Source organism: Aethalodelphis obliquidens, unplaced genomic scaffold, assembly GCF_003676395.1.
Source record: "Aethalodelphis obliquidens isolate GAN/ISIS:26980383/991018 unplaced genomic scaffold, ASM367639v1 scaffold62, whole genome shotgun sequence".
NCBI lineage: Eukaryota > Metazoa > Chordata > Mammalia > Artiodactyla > Delphinidae > Aethalodelphis > Aethalodelphis obliquidens.
In genome coordinates this window covers 4680460-4704408 of record NW_020838006.1, presented here as the reverse complement: position 1 = coordinate 4704408, position 23949 = coordinate 4680460, and the positions used below count along the sequence as shown (strand labels likewise).

Below are 23949 nucleotides of genomic sequence, written 5' to 3'. Positions count from 1 at the left end.
CAGGGGACACGGGTTTGTGCCCCGGTCCGGGAAGATCCCACATGCCGCAGAGCGGCTGGGCCCGTGAGCCATGGCCACTGGGCCTGCGTGTCCAGAGCCTGTGCTCCGCAACGGGAGAGGCCACAACAGTGAGAGGTCTGCAAAACGCAAAAAAAAAAAAAAAAAAAAAAGGTGCTATACCACTATATTTTAAATGCTAGACAAAGCTTCTGGAACACAATAACTATTCAACACATATTTGATGACTGAATAAATAAGATAAGCATTATTAATTTACACTGTAAAACTCACAGCATTATAGACTGGAAAAGACCTTGAGGAGCTTAAGAATCAATAAGAAGATGTAACAGAAGACAAGGGAACAGCTGAGGAGTCTTCTTCTTAGGAACTATAAAGTAGTATAAATCCCTTTTCCAAAAATTAATCTATGTATTACATAATAGCCCAATCAAAAGCCAAGATAATTTGACAGAGGAGAGGGGACACAGCAGTGAATGACTCTTTAAAAAATTCTAAAACTTATGGCTGGGGTGGTTTACGTTATCAGATGGTAAAATGTATCCTAGAATGACAGATTTTAAAACTTGGGAACAAAGACTGGAATAGACTAGAAAGTACAGAATTGAGCCCAAGTCGATACAAGAACCAAATAAATGAAAAAAGAGAGCAACCCAGATGACTGAATGAAAAATAGATTTATAGATTATCATTATATCATATTGGGACGACCGAGAAAATACCTAAAAGCAAAGTTAGAGCCCAACTTTCTACCTTCAGCTAAAATAATTAAGGTTAAACATTAAAAAGTACTATAAGAAAAACACAGGTTAAAAATTAATGTATAATTAATTATATTTAGTTTTGTTAGAGAAGTAGAATTTTCTAATGAACCAGACATGAGGAAAAAACATGACTGATAAATTTAAAGATAAGCTTTACATTGTGTAAATAAAGTCAAGGCATGAAAAGCTAGAAAAAATGTCTGCAACACAGAAAGGAGGTCAATACTCTATATACATAAAAAATGCCTTTATATGAATAACAAAATAGCAGAACTTCTCTCTCAAGGCAGCTGACTAGACCTGTATGTTTATCTCTCCATCCTTCCCAAATTCCACTGAAATGACCAAAAACAAAAAACACCACATACATGCAAATAATTTTAAAATACACAGTAGTGCTGAGAAGCTGCAAAGAGCAACAGCAGCAATCTGTAGCCATGAGGGATTCCTGGGAGGCATGTGGGAACAAACTAAGGGTAAGCAATGGGCTTTCCAGTCTTCAGCCCTGGAGAGGAAAACAGAGGACCATCAAAAAGGGAAATTTCCAAGCAGATGCTCAGAAAAATTCAAAGATTAAAGGTAACAGCAGAAGTGGGAAAAGGAATGAGCCAAGGGTAATCTGATAAGGACTAAATTTAAATACTTAGAGAGCTGTCAGTCATTCTCTCCACATCCCCTCTAGCAGTTACTTCTGGAAACAGTCTCCAAGATAAAGCTTCAAGACTTCCAGATGCTTCAACAAGCTATGTGGACACCTCATAACAAAGCCTGAGCAGCCACACTGCCCCCAGTGCCCCTTCTACCCCATTAATAATTCCTTTCCTCTGAGAAAAAGACACTAGATGCAGGTCATGTGGTGAAAACCTGCATTCGCTGCTGGGGGCACAGGGATTCTCACTTAAGCTGAGCAAACAGTCTCCAACCATCTCATCTACAATTACAAATCGACAATCATGAATCACCAAATGACTGAGGAAAACAGCCGTACAGAAGCAACAGACTCAACAAGCAGAAGTGGTCCCTTTGTAAACTAAGAGAAGCTTAAATACGATTGACCTCTGAACAACACAGGGGTTAGGACCACCTCTGAACCTCTGCGGTTGAAAATCCGAGTATAACTTATAGTCAGCCAACCTCGGATCATGTGATACTGCAGTATTTGCTATTGAAAATAACCCACCTGTAAATGGAACCAGGCAATTCAAACCTGTGTTGTTCAAGGGTCAACTGTATACCCGAGTCTTAAAGTGGTTCAGTAAAAAAGCAATCAGACTACAAAGTAAAAGAATGACAAAATGTTGGGAATTAAAACTATCAAAGCCAGGCTTCCCTGGTGGCGCAGTGGTTGAGAGTCCGCCTGCCGATGCAGGGGACTCGGGTTCGTGCCCCGGTCCGGGAAGATCCCACATGCCACGGAGTGGCTGGGCCCATGAGCCATGGCCGCTGAACCTGTGCGTCCGGAGCCTGTGCTCCGCAACGGGGGAGGCCACAACAGTAAGAAGCCCGCGTACCGGAAAAAAAAAAAAAAAAAACTATCAAAGCCAAAATAAAAATTCAGCAGTTGGGCTGAAGAGCAGAACATACTCAACTGAAAACCACCTGAATTTGGGCTGGAAGTGTTATTGTCCTGGAATTCTGCAAAAGAACAAAGAAACGGAAAGTATAAAAGAAAAGTTAGGAGATACTGAAGACAGTTTAATCTCTTCTAGAACTTCTTTTGAATGAAGATTATTTTTTGAAAGAAAAAACAGAAAAAAAAAAGATGCAGGAAATACAAGGAATTTCCCTGCACTGAAGACAGATTTGAATATTAGTTATAAAGGGCCCAACGAGTACTGGGAAAGATGAATTTTAAAATGCCCTTCTGGATTCATAGTGGTAAAGCATATGATTTCTAAGGAAGGGGAGAAAATTCCAAAAGCATTCAGGGAGATTTTTTCTTTAATTTGGTTACTTAAAAGGAAATTAAAAAAAAAAAAAAAGGAAGTGAGAACCTAATTCCCCCAGAAAAGTGGGTTTGAAGCCTAGTAAAACAAGCCTTTGACTTAAATACTATAAAGCTCACAGTTTACTGCAACTGATGCAAAGGACATGTTCTCAGCCGGGAACATCTGGCTAGAGCTGTCCTGAGAGAGGGGTTTCAAGGTCTTCCTGATTTCTCCCAGGCTGGAATGAGGGCGTTCAGCCTGCCCAGGCACAGATCCCACCAGGACTCAGGAAACTCCAGGTGGAAGCTTAACAATCTTTTACTCCCAACCACATCAACCTGATGCTCCAGTATAATTACCTCATATGGTTGCAAAACTGCCTTTCATGAGCCATTTCACCCTGATACAGGAACCACATTCCACCTACAATTTCTTGCTACACCATCAACACCAGCTTTCTACATTCTTATAGGTAATTTAATGTGCAAGGCATCATTCATGTAAGGTTGTACTGCAACTAAATCTGTGGGAATGGCAATCATGAGACCAAGGGGGGTGGGGGGGGACTGAACCTTACAGGCCTGTCCAGGGACTACCAGACCATCAGGTCTCTTATTAACACCACCGGATGCTAGAAGACAATGAAGCAACATCTTCAAAGAATTAATGAAAAGAAATTTTAAGACCTACATTTTATACCAACCAAATTATTCAAGTATAAAGGTAAAAGAAAGATGTTATTAGATGTGCAAGGATTCAAAAAATTCAACACCTTCAAACCCTTGCTAAAAGAATTACTCAAGGAGGTACTTCAAAAGTGAAAAATAAACCAAGAAAGCAAATAACACAAAGAACGGCATGAAAAAAATTAAACCTGTAGTCGTCAAAATAGTTGTTTGGTAATATGGGTGTAAAGCTTCAGACAACTGGCAAGTAATTATTCCTAAGAAATCATTTTTTAAAAAAGTAGCCCAGGGATTGTAAAATGGTGCATTCACTTTGGAAACCAGTCTGGTAGTTCCTCGTACAGTTAAATATAAAGTTATCACACAATCCAGCAATTCCACTCCTAGGAATACATCCAAGAGAAACGAAAATATATGTCTACATAAAAACTTGTACATAAATGTTCTTAACAGCATTACCAATAGCTAAAAGGTGAAAACAACCCCAAATGTCCATGAACTCATGAATGGATAGATAAAATGTAGCCATACAATGAAATAATATTTGGCAATAAAAAGAAATGAAGTACTGATTCATGCTTCAACATGGATGAACCTTGAAAATATTAGGCTAAGTGAAAGAAGAGAGTCACAAAAGATCACATATTGTGGGATTCCATTTATATGAGATGTCCAAAATAGGCAAATTTTATAGAGACAGAATGCAGAATTAGTGATAGCATAGGGAGAGTTGTGGGGAAATGGAGAATGACTGCTAATGGGTATGGGGTTGCTTTCTGGGACAATGAAAATATTCTAAAATTGATTATGGTGATGGTTGCACAACTCTGTGAATATTCCAAAAGCCACTGAGTTGTACACTTTAAGTGGGTAAACTGTATGGTATACGAATTATATCTCAATAAAGGTTATTAAAAAAAACAAAAAATTGTCTAACACAAAGTGCATGGTGAGGAATAGGTTAAGTGTTATCTCTTGAATGGAATGTGGTTACACATCTTAATTCTCTGGGTAGTTAGAAAAATATGTATAAATATTTTGGGTAGATTTTTAAAAGTAACTCCAAACAAAATAGAAATGGAATTTATAACTTTCAATCACTAGAGGAAAAAATAAGGAAAACCAAAAATTCTAAATAAGTTATCACAATAAATATGTGTTAAAAATTTCCACATCGAAAGACAAATTCTCAGACTCAGTATAGAACTAAAATCTAGTTATATGATCAATACAGAAGATATAACCAGATGACAAAAAGGAAGAAAATTAGAGGTAGGGTTTCCTTTGAGGAGATAAAAATGTTCCAGAACTAGAAAGAAGTGATCACACAACATTGTGAATGTACTAAATGCCATTCAATTGTTCATTTTAAAATAGTTAATTTTATAGACATACCTCATTTCATTGCACTTTGATTTAATGCACTTCAAAGATATTGTGTTTTTTACAAATTGAAGGCTTGGGGCAACCCTGCATCAAAAAAGTCTTATTGGCACCATTTTTCTAATAGCATTTGCTCACTTTGTGTCTGTCACATTTGTTAATTCTCACAATGTTTCAAACTTTTTCATTATGTTAAGTAGGGTATTTTCTGGTGTTTTTTTTAAATTAATTAATTAATTTTATTTTTTTGGCTGCATTGGATCTTTGTTGCTGCGCGAGGGCTTTTTTCTAGTTGTGGCAAGCGGGGGATACTCTTCATTGCAGTGCGCGGACTTCTCATTGTGGTGGCTTCTCTTGTTGTGGAGCATGGGCTGTAGGTACGCAGGCTTCAGTAGTTGCAGCATGTGGGCTCAGTAGTTGTGGCTCGCGGGCTCTAGAGCGCAGGCTCAGTAGTTGTGGCACACGGGCTTAGTTGCTCCATGGCATGTGGGATCTTCCCAGACCAGGGTTCGAACCCGTGTCCCCTGCATTGGCAGGCATATTCTTAACCACTGCACCACCAGGGAAGTCCCAATCTTTTTCATTATTACTACATTTGTTATGGTCATCTGTGATCAGTGATCTCTGATGATACTATTTTAATTGCTTTGGGGCGCCATGAACCTGGTCCATGTAAGATGGTGAACTTAATCGACTGCTGAAATGACAACAGAGGATTTAGAATATTACATAAACTTAGTTGATAAAGCAGTGGCGGTGTTTGTGAGGATTGACTCCAATTTTGAAAGAAGTTCTACTGTGGGTCAAATGCTATCAAACAGCACTGCATGCTATAGAGAAATCATTCATGAAAGGAAGAGTCAATTTGGGTGGCAGACTTCACTGCTGTCTTGTTTTAGGAAACTGCCGCAGCCTCCCCAACCTTCAGCAGCCACTGCCCTGATCAGTCAGCAGCATCAACATCCAGGCAAGACCCTCCACCAGCGAAAAGATTAGGACTCACTGAAGGCTCAGGTGATGGGTAGCATTTTTTAGCAACAAGGTATTTTTAGTTAAGGTATGTACATTTGTTTTTTGAGATGTAATGTTATTATACACATAATAGCATACAGTATAGTGTAAACATAACTTTTATATGCACTTGGAAATCCAAGAATTCATGTGAGTAGCTTTGATATTTGCTTTATTGTGGTGGTCTGAAACCACAATATCTCTGAGGTATGTTATGTGAATCTCACTTCAATTAAAAAAGGACAAGAACACATCAGATAAATGCTAGCCAAAAAAAGCTGGGGTGAGTGGCAGTATTAAAATCAGACAAAATAGAACACAGCAAAGTGATCTACAAGGCTGGTCTTACATATGAACATAGACACAAAACCCTCAGATATGATACTAACAAATCAAACCCAAGAGTTAAAAAAAAGTCTTAAAATCCACTAGTTTATTAAAAGAATACCTTATAACTAAATAGAGATTATCCTAGGAGTACAAGAATGATTCAACATTAGATCTCCTAATACAACTCACTCCATTAGCAAATAGAAAAAAGCAAAAACCTATATGATCACCTAATAAAAAGGCACCCCCCCAGCCAAATCCTATCTCCCCAATTCAACAACCATTCCTGATTAAACTAGTTACACCGTTAAACCTACCTTCCTTAATTCAATAAAGAATATCTACCAGAACCTACAGTAAAACCTGTATTATCATTAAAGCATTAGAAACACCGCAATTAAAGTTATGAGTCCGCCAAGGATACCCATCTCATCCCAATCATTCAACATTACACTGGCAGTCCTAACCTATGTAATAATGAAAAAAAAAAGTATAAATATAAAAAGGAAAAGAAAATCATCATTGTTTCACAGTTATTACTATAATTTACTTATAAAATAATAAAACTATTAGAACTAATTACTCAAATAAAATGGCTACACACAAGAGTAAAACAAGATAATCAACAGCTTTCTTACAAACCACAAATAGTCAGAAATTGCCAAATCCAATTCATTTTTTATAAATCCTATTTATCAAATATAGTAAGAAGTACATACAACTCATCTGGAAAAAACTTACGACTTCAAGAGCATAAAATGACCTTAAATAAATAGAGAGATACAATATCCCTAGGTGATAAGATTCAATATTATAAGGACATCTCTTCAAATTAATTTATAAATTTAATGCAATCTCAATCAAAGTTGTAGTGGAATGTAAGGAACACTGATTTTAAAAATCACCTCTGGGTGGGAGGGAGGGAGACGCAAGAGGGAAGAGATATGGGAACATATGTATATGTATAACTGATTCACTTTGTTATAAAGCAGAAACTAACACACCATTGTAAAGCAATTATACCCCAATAAAGATGTTAAAAAAAAAAAATCACCTCTAAGTGTTAGTGTAAGTATACAAGCACAGCAAGAAAGAGAAAAATTTGTATGATTTACCCTACTGAATATTAAAATGCATGATAAAGCTACAGTCAATTTGGAATGACTCAGAAATAGAACAGGGTCAAGAAATAGTTTCACGTATGTGGGAATATAATATGATTAATGGTGAGACAACTAGCTATGCATTTGGGGGAAAACAGTGAGATTACATTCTTATCCACACAGAAAGAACTTACAGCTTTAGATGGCAATTTTTTAAAAAAAATATTTTTTTAATTTATGTATTTATTGTATAATTTGTATTTATCAATAAATAAATACACCCTGTGCGGCGCGCGGGATCTCAGTTCCCCAACCAGGGATTGAACCCAAGCCATGGCAGTGAAAGCACTGAATCCTAACCACTGGAGCACCAGAGAACTCCCACTGGTAAATATTTTTAGCATTTAAAGAAACTATATTTTCTTCAAATATTTGTATAATCCTGGGGATAAGGAAGCCGTGTTTAAGCAAACTAAACCCCGCAAGGCTAAATAAAGGTAACACTCTAAATTTCATGCAAATTAGAAACTTATTTTGATGAAAAATGTCATGAATGATACTAATAACAAATGACTAAAGAAAATTAATACTCATAATACACAGGAAACATAAATCAACAAAAAGCGATATGGAAAAATATCAAGATATTATTAAATGAAAAATAAATTGCAGAATATGTAATACACTCATTCGTGTGTATTTGTTTTATACTACATGTGTATTTGCAAGTGTACAGAACAAGTGTACAGAAAAATGTGAATGGTAGGGACTTCCCTGGCAGTCCAGTGGTTAGGACTCCGTGCTTCCACTGCAGGGGGCCCGGATTCTATCCCTGGTCAGGGAACTAAGATCCTGCACGCCACAGGGCGCAGCCAAAAAAAAGAAAAAGAAAGAAATGTGGAGTGAAGGAGGTAGGTTAGCGGAGACCAGAGACATTCAGTTTTCACTCTATAGATACATGATTTTAAATTTATTTGTACAACGAACACACTGCTTTAAGCTTCTCTAATTACATTAATGTATAAATATATTCATTATAAAAAATTTAAACCATACAAAAGATAAGGAGTTAAAAAGCAAAACTCCCTATTCAAACACATCCCCCAAACCAATCTTATTTCCCTCCTGGAAGTAATTTTCATTAACGTCTTTGCTCCCTTTTATATCTCTAAAACATTTTTTAAAGAAAGAAAGAGCCCCGGGATTTCCCTGGTGGTCCAGTAGTTAGGACTCCAGGCTTTCACTGCCAAGGGGCCGGGTTCAATCCCTGGTCAGGAAACTAAGATCCCAGAAGCCATGCAGCCGGCCAAAAAAAAAAAAAAAAAGCCCTATTTTTTTAAATGGGTGAAGGAAAAAAAAAAACAACAGGTAGTTACTAAAAGAAAAAATAAATGGCTAATAAGCATATTTAAAATGTTCAATTTTAATAATCAGAGGAACACAAACAAAAACCATTTGCTTTCTGTGTGAAATCAGACAAAGACAAATATATGATATCACTTATATGTGGAATCTAAAAAAATAGTACAAATGAACTTATTTACAAAACAGAAATAGAGTCACAGATGTAGAAAACAAACTTATGGTTGGGGTGGGGTATAAATTGGGAGTTTGGGATTGACATATACGCACTACTATATATAAAATAGGTAACTAATAAGGACCTACTGTATAGCACAGCCAACTCTACTCAATACTCTCTAATGACCTATATGGGAAAAGAATCTAAAAAAGAGTGGAGATATGTATAACTGATTCACTTGGTTGTACACCTGAAATTAACACAACATTGTAAATCAACTCTACTCCAATAAAATTTTTTTTTAAAGTTTGCTTTTTTACACATGTGCAGGGCTCCCCTGAATATTAGCTGATGGTCTGCCTGGTGGGTGTTTATGCCAAGTCAGTTTTTATTAATCTGAACATCTCCCACCCCAAGAAAACGGGCAAATATTAAAAGTTTGAGCATTTGCAGAAACAAACCCTGTCAAACACTGAAACACCACTAGAGGGAACGCAAATCAGTTTAAACCTTTCTGTACAACTTGGCAGTAATAACAAAAGCCTTAAAAACACATAGGCCAACCCCACCCCACCCCCTACACACACACAAACACACACAAAACTATTAGAACTAATAAATGAGGTCAGCAAAGTTGTAGGATACAAGGTCAAGGATACAGAACTCAGTTGGATTTCTATGATCTAGCAATGAACAATTTGAAAATGAAATTAAGAAAATAATTCCATCTTCAATAGCATCAAAAAGAATAAAATACTTAGGAATAAATTTAACAAAAGGAATGCAAGACATGTATGCAGAAGACTATAAAACACTGGTAAAGAAATTAGAGAAGATCTAAATAAATGGAAAGACATCCCATGTTCATGAATCGGAAAACAATTTTTTTAAGGCGGCAATACTCCCCCAATTGATCTACAGGTTGAATACAATCCATATTAAAATCCCAGCTGCCAGGGCTTCCCTGGTGGCGCAGTGGTTAAGAATCTGCCTGCCAATGCAGGGGACACGGGTTTGAGCCCTGGTCCGGGATGATCCCACATGCCGCGGAGCAACTAAGCCTGTACACCACAACTACTGAGCCTGTGCTCTAAAGCCTGCGAGCCACAACTACTGAGCCTGTGTGCCACAACTACTGAGCCTGTGCTCTAGAGCCTGCGAGCCACAACTACTGAGCCTGTGTGCCACAACTACTGAAGCCCGCACGCCTAGAGTCCACGCTCCGCAAAAAGAGAAGCCACCGCAATAAGAAGCCTACGCACCTCAACAAAGAGTAGCCCTCACTCACCACAACTAGAGAAAGCCCGCGCGCAGCAACAAAGACCCAATGCAGCCAAAAATAAATAAATAAAATAAATTTATATATATAAATTAAAAAAAAAATCCCAGCCGCCCTTTTTGCAGAAATTGGCAACGTGATACTAAAATTCAAGGGCTTGTATTTGGATATACAAACCAAAACCACTATGAGATACCACTTCATACCTTGTAGGATGATTAGAATCAAAAAGAAAATAAATCTTGGTGAGGATGTGGAGAAACGGGAACACTCATATTGCTGTTGGGATTGTAAATCAGTGCAGCCACTTTGGAAGCGGTCTAGCAGTGCCTCGAAATATTAAACAAAGAGTTACCATATGATCCAGCCATCCCTTCCTAGGTAAATGCCCAAGAGAACTGAAAACTATGTCCACAGAAAAACTTATACATGAAGGTTCACAGTAGCATATTCGTAATTGTCAAAATGTGGAAACAACCCAAATGTCCATCAACTGACAAATGAATAAACAAAATGTTATATATATATATAATACAATGAAATATTATTTGGCAACTAAAGGAATGAAGTACCGAGACATACTACAGCCTGGATGACCCTTGAAAACATTATGCTAAGTAAAAGAAGCCAGACAGAAAGGGCCACATATTGTAGGATTCCATTTATAAAGAAATGACCAGGATAGACAAATCCATAGAGGTAGAAAGTAGATTAGTGGTCACCAAGGGCTGAGGCCAGGGGAGACCAAGGAGTGACTGCTAACAGGTAGAGGTTTCTTTTTGCAGTGACAGAAATGTTCTAAAATCAGAAGTGAAAGCTGTACAAATGTGAATATCCTAAAAATCCCTAAACTGTACACTTTTAAAAGATCAACTTTTCGTGAATGATATCTCAATAAAGCTGCTTTTTAGGGCTTCCCTGGTGGCGCAGTGGTTGAGAATCTGCCTGCTAATGCAGGGGACACGCGTTCGAGCCCTGGTCTGGGAGGATCCCACATGCCGCGGAGCAACTAGGCCCGTGAGCCACAACTACTGAGCCTGCGCGTCTGGAGCCTGTGCTCCGCAACAAGAGAGGCCGCGATAGTGAGAGGCCCGCGCACGGCGATGAAGGGTGGCCCCCGCTTGCCACAACTACAGAAAGCCCTCGCACAGAAACGAAGACCCAACACAGCAATAATTAATTTGTTTATTTATTAATTAACTCCTACCCCCAACGTCGTCAAAAAAAAGAAAAAAAAAAAGCTGCTTTTTAAACACGGCTATGCCCAAACTCATAGAACTCTACACTAGAAAAGGTAAATTTTACTGTATACCTCTATAAATTTGACTTTAAAGAAGATTCATATACCCTGTTACTCAATTCTAAGTACTCATCTGTAGAAAATATTAAAGACCACCCAGAAAGATGTAGCTTAAAGAATGTTTGTTACAACACTGTCACAGAAAAGAAAGAAACCTAAACTGAGCAGCAGGAACCTGGATATTTATGGAATACTAGGTGGCCTTTAAGAATGCCAGAAGAGAGCTTCCCTGGTGGTGCAGTGGTTAAGAATTCACCTGCCAATGCAGGGGACACAGGTTTGAGCCCTGGTCCAGGAAGATGCCACATGCCGCAGAGAAACTAAGTCCGTGCGCCACAACTACTGAGCCCGCATGCCACAACTACTGAAGCCTGTGCGCCTACAACCCATGTTCCACAACAAGAGAAGCCCGTGCACCGCAACGAAGAGCAGCCCCCACTCGCCGCAACTAGAAGAAAGCCTGCGGTGCAGCAACAAAGACCCAATCAGCCAAAAATAAATAAATTAAAAAAAAAGAAAAAAGAATGCCAGAAGAAATTAATCACTGATGGGGAAAGGTAACTTATCAGGTCTCCCCAGAAACTGGCACATTTAGATTGGGTAATCTGAGCAGAGTTTAATAAAGGTCTTATTTAGAAAGCAGGGTGCAGAAGACCACAAGCCATAGCGCAGTGCCTGGCAAGAGGAAGCGGCTGGGAGTGACCAGTCAGCAGAGCCAGGGAAAACAGCCGAGTGCAGAGGGCTGCCAGACGGCCCGCCCAGCACGGAGGGACACAGCCAGGCTGCTGAGCCCCAGCAGGGAGGAATCCCAGGAACCTGCTCCCCTCCCACCTTACAGCCTCCTGCGGGTGCCGGGAGGACATCGGAATCCAGTGGGACATCAGAGGGGACCCTGGACACGATCCGTGCAAGTCAGCCTGCAGGGTGGAGAGCCGGGTGGAGAGTGCATCCAAGTAACAAATGGAAGATGTCCAGCACAGATGGTCACAGCAGTAAACAAGGAGGAGTTTACAAGTGACTACATTTTAAAAAAAATAAAGATAAGTAACATACAACCACTTAAGAAACTCTAGAATGGTTTACTCCAAGGGGTAAACAGTGGTTCACCCAGAGTTCCTCAACGGTGGTGCTGTTGGCAGCTGGCAAAGCAATTCTTCATGGTTGGGTACTGCCCCAGGCACTTTAGGACATTAGCCTCCCTGGCCCCCAGGGCACTAAACACCAATAGAAACCTCAGGCATTACAATAACCAAAAATTTTTGAAAAGCCTCCCCACTCCCAGACATGGGTTGGTACCATGCCTGATAGTAACCACCGTGAGGGTGAGAATTAAAGGGTGTTTTTATTTTCTTACCTGCATTTTTATAATTTTTCTACCAAGACTAGGTATTGTTTTTTGTGAAGCAGAAAAAATATGTTCACTATTCTTTAAAAAGAACTCAACAGGATAGAATAATTTAGATTCCAGCTCTCGGGAAACCCTATTTTGTCCTTCCCCTAACTTTGCTCATGACAGTAAGTAAATGAAAGGCGATCTGACATTATTACACGGATGACATAACTCATTTTGAAGTCACCAATAACAGGAAGGATGAGATTAACTCACCTTCTGACAAATCACTTTTATTCTTCATATACTCATAACTGTTATGAGATCACAGCGTCCTACGAGTCACAGGTCAAGTACTAGATTGCTTCCAGCTTGTTATAAAACTTTAAAAGGAAGGAAACCATTACAATTTGGTTTCTACACGATGCTACATTGGCACAGCCTAGAGTATTTTAGCAGGTTTACCTATTACCACTCACCCCTGTGAGAAAGCCAGGGCAAGGGATTTTGACAACAGGTTTGGGGAAACATTGTGTTTTGTTCTCTATTACTTCCCCCAGGCTCAAGCAGGGAGTCAGGTTCTTAGCAATTCTTTGTCTCAGTATTTTGTATTTTCAAGGCAGAAAGTAGCATTCTTCTGGGGGCAGGTCTAACTTAATCTCAGGGCTGGAAGAGTAATAGTTTGAAACCGCCCTGCCGCCATCCTGGGATAAAGAAGCAGTGGTACAATTTTTCACTAAGTTCAAGAAACCATCCATTGTAAGCTGCATCCTGACCCAGATATTAAAACATGAACAAAAAACGATCTTGGGTCAATAAAACATAGTATACTATTTAGGGTGATCCTTAGCATTTTTAATTTTAAAAGTTCTTCTAATGTAAAAAAATATTTTTAGTTTAATAGGCTCACATTACTAATGACAGTTTAAATTAATACAGCTTTGGGGAAAGATAACTTCAGGATATATATCAAAACAGAATATGTAAATTTGTATACCCTTTGACACATCAATATATACTTTAAGGAACTTTCCCTCAATAAAGTCAACTGGAGGGTTTCCCTGGTGGCACAGTGGTTAAGAATCTGCCTGCCAATGCAGGGGACAAGGGTTTGAGCCCTGTTCTGGGAAGATCCCACATGCCGCGGAGCAGCTAACCTGTGCATCACAACTACTGAGCCTGAACTCTAGAGCCCGCGAGCCACAACTACTGAGCCCATGTACCACAACTACTGAAGCCTGCGTGCCTAGAGCCCGTGCTCTGCAACGAGAAGCCACCGCAATGAGAAGCCCATGCACCGCAATGAAGAGTAGCAACCGCTCGCTGCAGCTAGAGAAAGCCCATGCGCAGCAACGAAGATCCAACACAGCCAAAAATAAATACATAAATAAAATTAATTAATTAAAAAAAAGAAAAGAAAGTCACCGGAAAAGTGTGGAAAGAGAGGGAAAAACAGGAAGATTGCTACACCACTGGCTATACTAGTAAAACCTAGAACATGTTAGTTTTAAAACAGAAAGCTGAGGAAATCAAATATAGTACTTCTATATGACAGAAAACTGTAATAATGCAAGAGATCCAAGACCCTGAAAAATGTTCATGGTAAGTAAACACAGCAGTTAAATCCATGAGAAAAATTATAAGAAAATACATGCGTAGGGGAAAAAAAGTATAAAAGGAATTTCAGGAAAAAAACTAAGAAAATGGAAAGATAAAAATTCAATTTAAAAAAAATCTCCTTAAACGTCCATGAGTTTTCCTGATTGAGAGAACACACCAGGTCCTTAGTGCCTCCTGCGAAGGCACATCATTATGATGTTACAGATCTCTGGGGAGAAAGAAGATTCTACAAGCTTCCAGAAAGGGTGGGGGGTGGGGATCAAGAATTGGAATTTTTCTTAAAGAATTATAAGAGCTAGAAGATAACAGAGGAATACTTTCAAAATTCTGAGGGAAAACAATTTCCAATCTACCATTCTTTACATAGTCAACCTATTAATTATGTGTAACAGTGGAATCAAGATATTTTGAAAAATGCAAATCTCGATTTACACAGGCATCCTTTCTCAGGAGACTACCAGAGGCTGTGTATTCCCCCAGCGGCGGTGAGTCAAGACAGAGAAGGGCACAGGTCATGGGAAGGAGGGGGTCCAACCCAGGAGAGAGGGGAAGAGAATCTCCAGGGTGACACGCAGGAGATCCCAGGCCATTAGCTGTGCCCAGGTGAGCAGGCTGGGTGGGAGGAGGTGAGTAGCTCCCAGAGAGGACTGGTCAGAAGGATGACCCTGACTGAGTACCTGCTGTGTCTCAGTTTCCAGAGAGGGGATTCAAACAACTAAGGTAAAGTTAGTGTCTAAATATCTAGAGAACTAAAACACGGAAATAGAATTACAAACTGCAGGGAAAACAAGAAATTGGGCAGAAAAGGAAAAGCACTCACAGACCACTCAGTGGCTCCGTGAACAGTGTTTCCTGTATCCTAAGGTAGCACTGGTTAGTGATGTAACCCAAAGACAGGAAAGGTGTATGTATAATGGGGGTGGGAAAGAGGTGGTCCAAGAGAGCTAAAGCCTCATCTTTCAGAATGGGAAGCCACTGAATAACATCTACAATTTGGGGGGGGCGGGGGGAATCAAGAACCAGCGATGGTGGGGGAAACTTACATTTTTACCCGTAGAACCATGACTCTTTAAAACTTGTGCATATACAGACGTGTTAAAAATAAAAACCCAACTCTACTAGTAATAAGGACAATTTTTCCTGCATATTTTTCCATTTTTTTCAAAAAACGTATTGAGGGGCTTCCCTGGTGGCGCAGTGGTTGAGAGTCCGCCTGCCGATGCAGGGGACACGGGTTCGTGCCCCGGTCCGGGAAGATCCCACATGCCGCGGAGCGGCTGGGCCCGTGAGCCATGGCCACTGGGCCTGCGTGTCCGGAGCCTGTGCTCCGCAACGGGAGAGGCCACAACAGTGAGAGGCCCGCGTACCGCAAAAAACAAACAAACAAACAAATTTTTAAAAAAGTATTGAAATCGTAAAGTATACATGCCAACATCAACAGTGGTTATTTCTAGTAACGTGATTGTGGACCATTTACATTTTTTCTTTCACTTTCCAACTTTCGGAAAAAGTATGTAACATGGAGTTTATTGACCATAAATCAGAAAACAAGAGGTGTTTTACTTTAAGCCTGGTCCACATCCACCACAGGGTAGAAGCCCCATCTCTGTCATTTTAGCTTCTGCTCTTTCTGCTGGAGCAGGGGAGCCTGCCAACTCCTTCATTCACACAGCAAATATTTGTTGAATTCCTATAAGCCAGGCCCTGCACAGTGATTCCAATACCCCAGCTTTTTTTTGGATCTCCTGAAGGCCTCAATGCCAGCTGGGGGAACCAGCTGGGGCAACCAGCTGAGAGAACCAGCTGGGGCATGGGCTAAGCCAACACTTCAAACTCCTCGTGCACTGGATACACCTGGGATTGATTCAGTTGGTCTGGGTTGGGCTCTGAGGCTCCGGAGGAGCAAGCAAGCTACTTGATGTGCACAGGTTTTGCTGAAGGTTTCTCAGAGGAACCACTGGGGTCCTCAGTCACTTCGGCACCATCATGGCCCCATATAGGCTAGATTTCAATCCCACAAATGTTTAAGTGAAAGTATACGAGATACAGCAAAAGGGGCGCTGCTTAGACAGCTGCAAGGGATGCCCCTTGGCAGTTAAGAGCAGGACTCTGGAGTAAGGCAGGCCTGGGTTTGAATCCCACCTCCACCACCCCCAGGTGCGACCTACTTCCTCTCTCTGAGTCTCAGTCTCTTCACATGTAAAATGAGATAATAATTAAAGCTACATTCACAGGATAGGGTTGTTGTGTGGTACATGAGAGCACGAAGGCATCTAAAGCGCTTGACGAGACCCTGGCACAGGATGAAGACAATAAATAGTGGCAACCACTAGCTGCTAACACGGCCGGCGTCCTTTCTCAGCCACGATGGGACCTAAGGGGCGATCACTCGACCTCTCAGCCTCCATGTCTTCCTATGGAGAGGAGAAGGCACATGCCCGGCCTCCTCCCCAGGAACGTTCTGAGTCTTAAACCAGGATGTGCACAGCACCAAACAGGAGACCCTTTGGTCTTCAAAGAGCACCAGACAGGAGACCCTCAGATTTTATTCAGTAAATGTCTCCTGATTCACCTCGATTTTACTACCAGGGAGATAAATTTAAAAAAAGAAAAAGTCTTCTCCTCTCCTCTGATCTTCGTAAAGTTTTTCTTTTAGGGAAAAGGCCACCCAGGTAGAGAGCAGATAAGGGAGGCGCCAGGTGTCCCTGACACTCATTAACACAAACTCAATGCCCACCAAGCATCCTGCTCTCAGAACACACCACGACCACAGAGAGGACCCAGCAAGTCGAGTTTCTCTCCAACGGACCTCCCAAGGGTCACGACCGTCTCCCCCAAAAGAGCCCAAGGTGATGAGACCTCGTTCAGAGAGGGGGTCTCTGAGTTCGGCACCTGGGGATGAAGAAGAGGCTGAGCAAAAAGGATTCCTTCGAAGCCCTCCCGAGCATGTGAACAAGCTCCCAGGCGAGGAGCACGGCGCGGGGCCCACCTGCGCCCCTGCCCCCAGCCCAGCCCGCCCGGAGGCACTCACGATCTCCGCCACGATGAGGAGTCCGGGCAGGGTGCGGAGGAACTCGCGGTCGTAGGCGAAGCTGCTGCTGGTGGTGGAGAAGTTCTCCGCGAAGGAGCTGGCGGTGGTGGTGACGGTGTGCGAGCGGGCGCGCTGCGGCTCCTCCATCGTCGCGCCCCGGCCGGGCCGGCCCCGCCTCTGGGACCCCCGGCGCGTCGCGGCTGGCCGCGCGGCCCTGAGCCCGGGGACACCGGCGGGGGGGGAGGGGAGCGCGGCGGCGCGGGGCCCAGGGCGCGCCGGGGGCACCGCCTGGATCCGTCCGGCCGCAGTGCGTGTCCGTAGAGTGCGCGGCCTCCCCTGCTCCTAGGCGCGCGGGCTCTCGGCCTGCGCGGGGGCCCCGGAGCAGGAGACCGGGCGAGGGGAGGCCGCCAGCAGCCAAGGGAGGCGGCGAAGGCCGGGCGGAGGGGAGGGGGCGTGGAGAGGGGCGGGCGCGCGGCTGGTGGGGAGAGACCGCCCCGCGGAGGCGCAGAGGAGCGGCGGCCGCTTCACCTGTTGCGGGGCTCACGGACGGAGGGCGCGCTAGCGCGCGCGGGGCGACAGGCTGCACGGAGAGTTGGGGCAGGAGGGCGCGGGGAGTGGGGGGAGGGAGGGCGGGGGTCGCGGCCGCTCCGCCAGGCCCCGCCTCCCGGGGGCGGGCCGCCGTTAACCTGTCTCCTTCCACCTGGCGGTGGCCAGCCCTCGGTCCTTGGACCCCGGGGAGAGCCAGGCCTCCGGGCCCTGCGGCTCCGGGAATGGAGGGTGTGGGGAGGGGCCGTGACTCTAGGGGCGTTAAGAGCGGCTGGAATTACGATCCGGCCGGACCTTAGACCCGAGATCGATGCGAGGCCGCCGGGACGGTCCAACCAGAGCTTCTCCCCCTGCCGCCGCTTCCGCTGCCGAAGCCCGGCGTGATTTCTTGCCCCTCCTGCCAGGAACAAATTTGAGGAACCAACTTTTTCGCCGGGTTTGGAAAGCGAGATGCTTCTTGGCGCTCGCAGTGACTCGATCGCCGGGATCCGTGGAGCCTCGGGGCCGGCACCTGGCCCGGAGATAAGAGCGGGGAGATATTTGGGATCCCTGGTCATGATGAATCAGTGTCCCATAACCCTCGGGAGGAAATGTTGGAGGAAAGCTTGAACGGTGTGTGTGTTGTGCAAACTGAAGTTTCTGACTAACGGGCTGTATTTTCCTGGGGTGCGGGAGAGGATGAGGGAGCCCCACACAGTGAGGCAGCTTGTTAGAGGGTCGGGCTGACCCGAGCTCCAACACCGGCACTTGCATTTCTCAGCTGTGTGACCAGGAGCAAGGGCCTCCACCTCTCTGTGCCTCAGTGGTGCCATCTGTAAAATGCGTACATGGGCGCCTTGCCAACAAAAGCATCTTCATGGCGCTCTCTCCTTTTGTATTGTGAAAGGATGGCAAGAAACGTTCTATTTTATTCAGAAACCCCCAAAAGGAAAGGAAATAATCCTTGTTCACAAATAAAGCGTCGCTCTGGAGTCACCGCATCCCTCTTATCCGTCCCAAGACACGTTTAAAAAAGATCAGAAGGGACATTTTTTGCCACAATGTCCTATCAGCTGAGCAGAGAAAGCAAAAACTATTGCATATGATCTAATAAAACAAAACAAGGAATTCGTTTCTTTTAGTCTAGGGCCTACTCAGGAGGACCTCAGGGAGTAAAAAGTTAAGGCTTCAAAAGCATTACAAAGACGACGATTTAGAGAAATTCCATCTATGAGCATTTGCTAAGCATCTTGGGCTGGTGGGTAAAGAGAATAAGAAATATAGCCCTTTCCCCGAGAGCAGCGGTTCCCAACGTGTGGTACCCGGACCAGCAGCATCAGTATCAACCAGGAACTCTCAGAAATGCAAGTTCTCAAGCCCCTAGACCCACTGAATCAGAAACTCTGAGGGCAGACGCCAGGAAGCTGGTTTTGAACCAGCCTTCCAGGAGACTCTGATACATACTGAAGTTTGAGAGCTACTGGTTTAGAGAAGTTTGAGAGCTACTGGTTTAGAGAAACCAATTTTGCAGCTGTGGAAGTAAGAGATACACACATGGAATGGCTGGAGAAGCTGTCTGTGGCATCACGCAGGACGTTTAACGAAGGCAGGAAGGAAGTCGAAACAGCTCTATTTCCGTATTACAAAGGGCAAGCCCTTCTCAGAGGCCAAATGGATTTCAAAACTCAGATCTTTAATTTAGAAAAGTAAAAATGTACATATACCATACACCATATAACACCTTCAGTGAGGTCTGGAGTGGTACTTTCATCAAATACACTAGTTTTCGGCAATGAAAATACGTGAATGAATTAAATGTGTGTTTGGCTTATCTACTGCAGTGTGATAAATGCTCCCAAACATCAGTGGTTTAAACTAACAACCATCTAGGGCTTCCCTGGTGGCGCAGTGGTTGACAGTCCACCTGCCGATGCAGGGGACACGGGTTCGTGCCCCGGTCCGGGAGGATCCCACATGCCGCGGAGCAGCTGGGCCCATGAGCCATGGCCGCTGAGCCTGCGCGTCCGGAGCCTGTGCTCCGCAACGGGAGAGGCCACAACAGTGAGAGGCCTGCGTACTGAAAAAAAAATAAAAATAATAAAATAACAACCATCTTACTCATGAATCTGTGGGTCAGGAATTTGGGCGGAGCTTGGCTGGCAGAGTCTTCTGCTCCGCAGGGTGTTGGTTGGAGTCATTAACTCAGCTGTTTTCGGCCGGTGGCAGGGCAGGTGTGGAAAGGCTGAAAAGCCTTCACTCACATTCTGTTCACTCCCTTTCTGGCACTTCAGTGCCCCTCTACCTGGCCTCTCTCTCTCTCCATGAAGCTTATTAGGCTTCCTCGTAGCATGGTGGGTTCAGAGTAGTTGGACTTCTACACAGTAGTTGGCTTCCAAGAGGGGAAAAAATAAGCAGAAGCTGCAGATCTCTTAAGATCCAGCCTTGAAATCCACAGAGCATCATTTCTGCCACATTCTATTGGTCAAAGCCAGTGATAAGGGCAGCCTGATTCAAACAGAGGGGAAATAGACACCATGTCTGGATGAGAGAAGCAGCAAAAGACTGTGGCCTTTGCTTTTAATCCACGGCCTTTCATTTTTTAATCCATTAAGTGGGATAAAAAAAGACAATGAATAACTTCACAGCATAACTTCACACCAGGTTAAGTCATATGTTTCTACCAAATACATTTTCTGCGAACTTGAAACTTTTGGTTTTCAGCTTCTTAGATTTCAGAATTACAAAGGAGCAATTATACACTGGTTGTTGACAAATGGGCTGCTCCTTTCCAACTGCTGCCTAAATTCAGGTGCTCATCTTCTGCCTGGAAGCCTCCCGATGGGATGTCCGTTCCTCCAATGACATGTTTATACAGTCCACCCTTCATCTACTTGCAAGAATTATTGTCCTGAAACCCCAGGCTCAGATCTGGGTTAACGTCCCACTGTGCACACTATAAAAGCCACTAGGAGGTGGCACACCTCATGCTTCCAGCCCTTTTCCCAAACTGCTCTAGAATGCTTCCCATTCCAACTCCAAATACATTTTCACATGTCTCTGTAGGTGTGACCACTTTATGTCCTTAACCAGCTCTTCTCAGCCTAGAAAGCCTCCTACCTTCACCCACAGCTCAAATCTACATCCTTTGGGCCCATTTCAAAAGCCACCTTTTCTGTGATTTCCATTAGATTTCCATAAAGCTTATTCTTTTCTTCTTTGCTTTAGAATTCATTCATTTTATGTACCTCTCTTTACCACTTCTTGAGGGACTATGAACTACCCTTCTTTTTCTCCCTCCCCACCAGAGGAGGTATTGAATGAATGCTGAAACCCAAACTTTATTCTTTTTTTTTAATGTTGATGAAGTCTAGCTTATTTTCTTTTGTTGCTCATGCTTTGGATTTTATATCTAAGACTCCATTGCCAAATCCAAAGTCATGAAAATTCACACCTGTGTTTTTTTTTTAGTTGATTAATTAATTTATTTTTGGCTGCATTGGGTCTTCGTTGCTGCGTGCGGGCCCTCTCTAGTTGTGAGCAGGGCCACTCTTTGTTGCAGTGCGCAGGCTTCTCATTGTGGTGGCTTCTCCTGTTGCTGAGCACAGGCTTTAGGCGCACTGGCTTCAGTAGTTGTGGTGCACAGGCTCAGTTGCTCCGTGGCATGTGGGATCTTCCCGGACCAGGGCTCGAACCCATGTCCCCTGCATTGGCAGGTGGATTCTTAACCACTGCCCTACCAGGGAAGTCCCCCAAACTTTATTCTTAAATGCAGAAAAATATCAGAGGAAGAAAAGGTAGGCCCTGCCCTCCTATAAAAGACTTCATGCAGAACAGAGCTTTGAGCTTAGACTTGTAGGAGGTATCTAATTCATTAAAAGGGAGGAGAAGGTGGACAGGTAAGAAAGACATCACCCAGCCTATAGGAACAGGTGAAGCGACACCACAGTGCCAGCATGAGTAGGCCAGGTACAAACAGATACAGAGAAATCTAAGGAGATCTGTTTGCATGGAAGAAGGTTCTCGTGTGGGTTGTTGAGGGTTTATACAGAGTCTGAAATATGGTTTCCACTAGGCCATATTACCCGAGAAGCAAGCTATGAGATATAGCATTGCCAAGAATCTGTGGAGCCCAGGCCATTCCATAGGGACCCAAGGCTCATCAATAATTCAGTGAAAAAGTGGACACCTTGTGACTTTTACCTACTATCTGAAAGAGGACCAAGGGACATTCTCATTTATAAGAATTTTTTATAGATTCATCTAACACTCGTTTCTCTTCATTATTATTCTAGTTTAAAATTAATTAATTTCAGGCAAGAATCATCAATGGATGTTAGAATTAGTGAGTGGAAGTATGATGAGAAAAAAGGATATTTACATCATCTCTAAGTATCTCCCCAGAAGATACAGTTTTCCCTTTGAATACTTACGAATTCATAAGTAACTCTGCAGTAGGGAGACCTGTGAGACACCACCAGATGTCAAAGTCAGTATTATCAGATAGCGTGTACCTCCTGATCTGACGCATCGAGGAGAAGGCAACATCACTTCTGTGGTCTTCTTATCAAAATGAATAACCTGACTTCAGTCATGAGGAAAGAACAGACAGACCAAAATCAAAGGACATTTTGTTAAGTATCAAGGTCATAAAAGACAAAGAAACACTGAGGAATGGTTCCACACTTGAGAGCCAAGTGCAAGGTAAAATGCTAGATGAGTTGGAAAAAGAACCTCAGGGGACTTCCCTGGCGTCCGGTGGTTAAGACTCCATGCTTCCAATGCAGAGGGTTCGGGTTCGATTCCTGGTTGGGGAACTAAGATCCCACATGCCACTCGGCCAAAAAATTAAAAAATAGAATAAAATACATGTGAATTCAAAAATATACAATTAAAAAAAAAACACCTCAGTGAGACAGTGGGGGAAATATGAATAAATTTTGTAGATTAGATAACAGCATTGTATCAGTGTTAATCCCATGATTTCAATCTTGATACTCTTGTTATGTAAAATGTTAATATTTGTGGCATCTGGGTGAAAGTTTACAGAAAATCTTTTTTTTTTTTTGCAATTTTTTTGGTTAGTCTGAACTTATTTCCAAAAGTTAAGAAAATAAAAATAATTATTTATGGTTGATCACAAATAGGGTTCTCTAGTTCCAACTGTAGTTCAGATTCTCCAAGCACATTTGATTTTGTAGTTTATCCACCCCAGAACTTCCTGTCTCCCCTCCTCTTGTTATTAATGTGTCTTGTAGGGAAAGCAGGAGTTTGGCTTAGAAGTGAGAATGTTCTTTTACTCAGTCCTGAAAGCTACCAGTCAGTCTGGTCTGTCCTCAACTTGAAAACAGGCAGACATGGGGCCCAAATCCATTCACCAATGAAGCTGTAGGTCTGTTTGTTTGTGTTCCAAGATGCTCTCTCAGTTTGACCAGAGGCCTTAAGTCCTCTGGGGTTAGCAGATAAGGTCAAACAAGTAAATGTATCAGCCAGTTTTGTTTCAGAATGGCTTCTTGAATTGTGGTCTTCTAACCAGATACACTTGGGCTTAAAATATTAACTTTGTAGAAGGTTCTTACCTCACACAAAGGAGTCCATTCACTCCCATTTTCTTGAAACATATGATCACCTGGGTCACACTTTATTTTTGTGTTTTAGTTTTAGAAACAGGGACCAGAAATATTTCACTTTCCTCTTACCATAAATCCACATTTGGGAACCTGGAAATGCAGTGAAATCAGCCCAACATTCAAACTCAGTTGAGGGACATGTAATAGAGAATGGTGGGGTCTGTGGTGAACAAGAGCACGAATGCTCTAAAATGGCCACCTGGGTTTCTACCCCACCTGATTGCTACCTTGCAAAACTTTGGGCCTAGTATTGCTAGAAATCCCAGTTTATTTATTTATTTATTTTCAGCCACACAACGCAGCTTGTGGGATCTTAGTTCCCCGACCAGAGATTGAACCTAGGCCCTCGGCAGTGAAAGCTTGGAGTCCTAACCACTAAAATACCAGTTTTTAAATATTGCCAGTTAACGTCCATTATTTTAAAAGACTGTATGTGTCACCTTTGTGGGCTGAACAACGAATCTGAGAAACCATCAGTTGGCATCACCTGAT

At 42.7% G+C, this 23949-nt stretch overlaps 1 protein-coding gene across 1 annotated transcript in view; it reads right to left on the bottom strand.

The window, feature by feature from the left end:
• CMTM8 (CKLF like MARVEL transmembrane domain containing 8) overlaps window positions 1-17740 on the bottom strand; it is a 91169-nt gene extending 73429 nt beyond the window's left edge. Inside the window, exon 1 of the mRNA XM_027088259.1 lies at window positions 17306-17740. Within this exon, the coding sequence (XP_026944060.1) occupies window positions 17306-17452 (147 nt within the window). The 5' untranslated portion in view covers window positions 17453-17740. The remainder of the gene's footprint in view (window positions 1-17305) is intronic.
• Window positions 17741-23949: the final 6209 nt, after the last annotated feature.